The sequence below is a fragment of the Alexandromys fortis genome, unplaced genomic scaffold, assembly GCF_014885135.2.
Source record: "Alexandromys fortis isolate MF-2015 unplaced genomic scaffold, M_Fortis_MF-2015_v1.1 scaffold_229, whole genome shotgun sequence".
NCBI classification, from domain to species: Eukaryota; Metazoa; Chordata; class Mammalia; order Rodentia; family Cricetidae; genus Alexandromys; species Alexandromys fortis.
The window spans coordinates 2,135,890-2,140,324 of record NW_026068122.1 but is presented as its reverse complement, the minus strand read 5'-3'; the positions used below and the strand labels follow the sequence as shown (position 1 = coordinate 2,140,324).

The 4,435-nt window shown below is 35.0% G+C and overlaps 1 protein-coding gene across 1 annotated transcript; it reads left to right on the top strand.

Moving 5' to 3' along the window:
• Positions 1–303: 303 nt before the first annotated feature.
• LOC126490461 (olfactory receptor 4F3/4F16/4F29-like) lies at positions 304–1,233 on the top strand. Its single transcript, XM_050125400.1, has one exon. The coding sequence runs from the start codon at positions 316–318 to the stop codon at positions 1,231–1,233; it is 918 nt and encodes a 305-aa protein (XP_049981357.1). The 5' UTR covers positions 304–315.
• The last annotated feature ends 3,202 nt before the right edge of the window (positions 1,234–4,435 follow it).

Genomic DNA, 4,435 nt, shown 5'->3' with positions numbered 1-4,435 from the left:
GCCATGTAAACATTTTCACATATATTTGTTCATCTTTGGATTGGCTTTAATGCTAAATCAAAACAAGATTTCCATACCTCTGAGTTCTAATGTTTTTGTCTATGAATAAAATTATCACAATTTTCAGTTTCTTTTAGGTAGTGCTGCAAAGAGCATCAATGGAAGGAAGAAATCACTCTATGGTGTCAGAATTTATGTTCGTGGGACTCACCAACTCCTGGAAGATGCAAGTACTTCTGTTTGTGTTTGCTTCAGTGTTTTATATGGCAAGCATGATGGGAAACTCCCTCATCATTTTCACAGTNAAATCACTCTATGGTGTCAGAATTTCTGTTCGTGGGACTCACCAACTCCTGGAAGTTGCAAGTACTTCTGTTTGTGTTTGCTTCAGTGTTTTATATGGCAAGCATGATGGGAAACTCCCTCATCATTTTCACAGTGGTTTCTGATCCTCACTTACATTCTCCCATGTACTTTCTGTTGGCCAATCTCTCCTTCATTGATTTAGGTGTTTCGTGTGTCACTTGTCCCAAGATGATTTATGACCTGTTCAGAAAGCACAAAGTCATCTCCTTTAGAGGTTGCATCACTCAAATCTTCTTCATCCATGTGATTGGTGGTGTAGAGGTGGTTCTGCTTATAGGCATGGCTTATGATAGATATGTAGCCATATGTAAGCCTCTCCATTATTTGACCATTATGAATGCCAAAATGTGCATTTTCATTTTAGTGTCTGCCTGGGTGGTTGGCCTGATGCATTCCCTGGTTCAATTTGTTTATGTAGTGAATTTGCCTTTCTGTGGACCAAATATTTTGGACAGTTTTTACTGTGACCTTCCTCGGTTCATCAGACTTGCTTGCATAGATACGAACCAATTAGAATTAATGGTATCAGCCAACAGTGGATTCATCTCTGTAGGCTCCTTCTTCATACTGGCCATATCTTACATTGTCATAATAGTCACTGTTCAGAAACATTCCTCAAGTGGTTTCTCTAAGGCCATGTCTACACTCTCTGCTCACATCTCTGTTGTGGTCCTATTCTTTGGTCCCTTGATATTTGTTTATACATGGCCTTCTCCCTCCACACACCTGGATAAGTATCTGGCCATATTTGATGCAGTTGGTACTCCTTTTCTGAACCCTGTGATCTACACGCTGAGGAATCAAGAAATGAAGACATCAATGAAGAGAATATGTAGACAGTTACTGAAATACGGGAAGATCTCCTAAATGTTTACAATCATCATTGAATAATTTTTTTGTTGATACAATTCAGTGAAAAATTACTTTCCTTTGTCATATTTGCTTACCTATACTGATATTTGGGTGAATCCCATTTTCTGCTAGGAGAGATTTGCAGTGTTTTCCAGCAACAGAGAAACAATTATATATTTATAAAACAAAGATTATAATAAGACAGAGCTCAAATCCTAAAGAAGAATTTTTATGTGAAGCAAACTTTTAGTTGTACATTTAGTTGTGCAGAAGATAGAAGATTGCTTTAAGGCTTACAAAGGAAATGTAAATACACACACACATGCACACACACACAGTCTCTCCCTTTGTGAACATAAATTTTCTCACATGCAGGACTTTCATGCAGCACTCCATGTGTAGTTCGCAAATTGACATTGATCTGAGTCAATTTTCCATCTTCTGCACCTTGCATGCACTCTAGCCTTTTTGCCTGTCTGTTTAGAATCTGCAAGCATACACACTCAATTCTCAGGAATATAAGCTGTCCGGTTAACATTATGATGTCCTAACTTATTCAAGTTTCCTTTATAATTCCTTCCAATTTCACATGTTTTCTCTTAGTATTTATCTAAGCCAGAGTTCAGCCAAAATGTTTGTTTGATATTTTTGAGATGCAAAAGAAGCTATAATTTTTTAAATCAGTTGTTATATTGTAGGAACCTATGCACCTCATATCCACTCTATAGCATGCTAACTCATCAAGAAACTTTGGAACAGAAGTAGTGTTATAGTTCTGCTCTCTCTCCAATATACCCCTTCAATTCCTCCATGTTTCAAGCTAGTTGCCAGTGTGTCATTATGATTATAGTCACCAGGCCAGCCATCAACTACACCATTGAAATTGGAGGTACTAAGAGACACAGTATTAACTATCCTTGGTCTCTGTTTCATGCCCATTTTTCCCTTGCGGAATTCTAGCACCTTTAACTTTGCATCTAAATTGAGATTATAATCTTCATGGGCAGCTTTTAGTACTGATAATTAGATAAATCTAGCTCCTGTAAGTAATTCTTTATTGAAATCATCCATACCTTTTCTTACTCACTGATTAAAGTGTGAGTGGGATAGATCCTACATATATAGTAGCTTAATCAGTTGTGGGTTTATAGAATGCGTTGTCTAAGCCATCTTGTCCTTACACAAGGTATTGCTTGACCAGGGGACATATTTCATACCAAATGAAACATAACATAAAATTCCCTAGTCTACATATTTGTTCCGTGACAAGCTACTGAGTTTTCCAGTTCAGTGACGTGATTTGCTAAAGGGGAGTTGCACTGTTAATTGTAGCACCACACATCAGGGTGATGCGTGCTTCATCAGAACATAAGGCCCAGGATAAACTGCAGAAATATCTGTGGTACTCTCCTATTTACATCTCCTATTGTCTCACCCTGTTCTGGAACTATAGATTTAATTTATGCTCCTAGAAATCCCTAGAGTTCTGTAGCTGTAGGAATTCCCCTGCTGGTCCTGAGGTTCTTTACAATCTTCTTGTGTTTGTATAAATTTTCTCAAACTATTACAGAATTCTTTCACTTGATTATTTCATTTTTCTCACTAGAGCAGGGTGAAAAAATAATTAAAAAATTTAATAATATTTTAAATATTTAAAATAAAAATAGAATCACATAGAGCTCAATAAATAAAATAAAAAATAGAGTCATAATACATTGTATATATCTTAGAATATGCTTTTGTAAGTAAAGATGCTACAGAAGGATCATTGTCGTTATCATGCTGTGATGATTCTGGAAGAAAATTGAGTAATTAGTCAAGGTAATTTTTCATAATGACTGCAAAAATAATGAAAAGAAACGAGTCAATACACATTTATCAAGGCAAATACTTGTAATATAAATGCAAGTCCCAAGAAAGACCTAGAAGACTATATTCTACATGATGCCATCTGAAGAAATACAGGTAGAGACCTTGAACTAAGGGCCACCATAAAAGGGTGTTTGCCCTTATTTGGGATGTAGTTTTAAAATGAGAATAAGACACCAATGAAGCAAGTCTTCTAAACAATACAGGACTGATACACATATGAACTCACAAAGACTGTGGCAGCATCGCCGGACCCTCAAATGAATGTGAAAGATGGGGTCTCAGTCCTTAGAGGGGAAACAGACAAAGCACTCATCCTAACACAGAATCAATTGATAACCACTCACAAATGAAAAATTAGTTGTCTCTAACTGAGACTCACTGAATACAGAAACCACTTTTAAGGCCATATCTCATGTACAGCACGAGGCGGCCAACACAAAATGAATTGGTTGGCATTTTGGAAGTTTTTTTTTTTTTTTGTGCTCACAATGTTTTGCCAGGTCTTTTTTTTCTTGCATGTTTATTTTTCTAAAACATAATAGTCCTTTACATATATAGTATTGATTTTTATGGAATTTTTGTTTTTTTTTTTATGGGATTTCTGTGTGAGTGAATGTGTGTTTCTTTGTGTCCATTTGTGACTTTTGTTTGGCTCTTTTTTTCTGTTTGTTTATTTGTTTTTCTTATTTTTATTATATTATTATCATTATGTTATTCCTGTTTGTTTTCTAAAAAGGAAGGGAAAAGGTGTGTATTTGGGTGTGTGGGGAAACAGGGGGGGTCTGAGAGTAGGGAGAAGGAAAATCTTAAACTGAATATATTGTATGAAAAAATTTCATATACTTAAGAAGGATAGAATCATAATACATTGTGTATATTTTGGAATATGCTTTTGAAACTTAGAATGTTACTGCAGGATCATTGTTATCAAGTCATGTTGTGATGATTTATGGAAGATTATGAGTTTTCAGGGTATCTTCTACCAGTATTAAAAACAGAATTTTTTTTTTACTATAATATATTAGACACATCCTAGTGGTTTGTAGAAGCTTTTGAAAGCAAGTGTGTAGAACACAGAGAGCAACGGCTTTAGAGGAGTCTGTGGGAGGAGACTGATGTTCTTGCCCTGCTTTGTTGCTCTGTGCACAATCTATTGTGAAGCATTTATGACTTTAAAGGCAGTGTTATGAATTAATGTGCTCTTTTTGAAACTAAAATTCATGTTTGGACAAATGTATCATGAGTTATTGTTCTCTTATTTTTTTTAAATTTTTTAAAATTTTTATTATTATTATTTTTTTGTATTTGTTTTTTTTTAAATATAATTTTTTTATTGAAAAAAAAA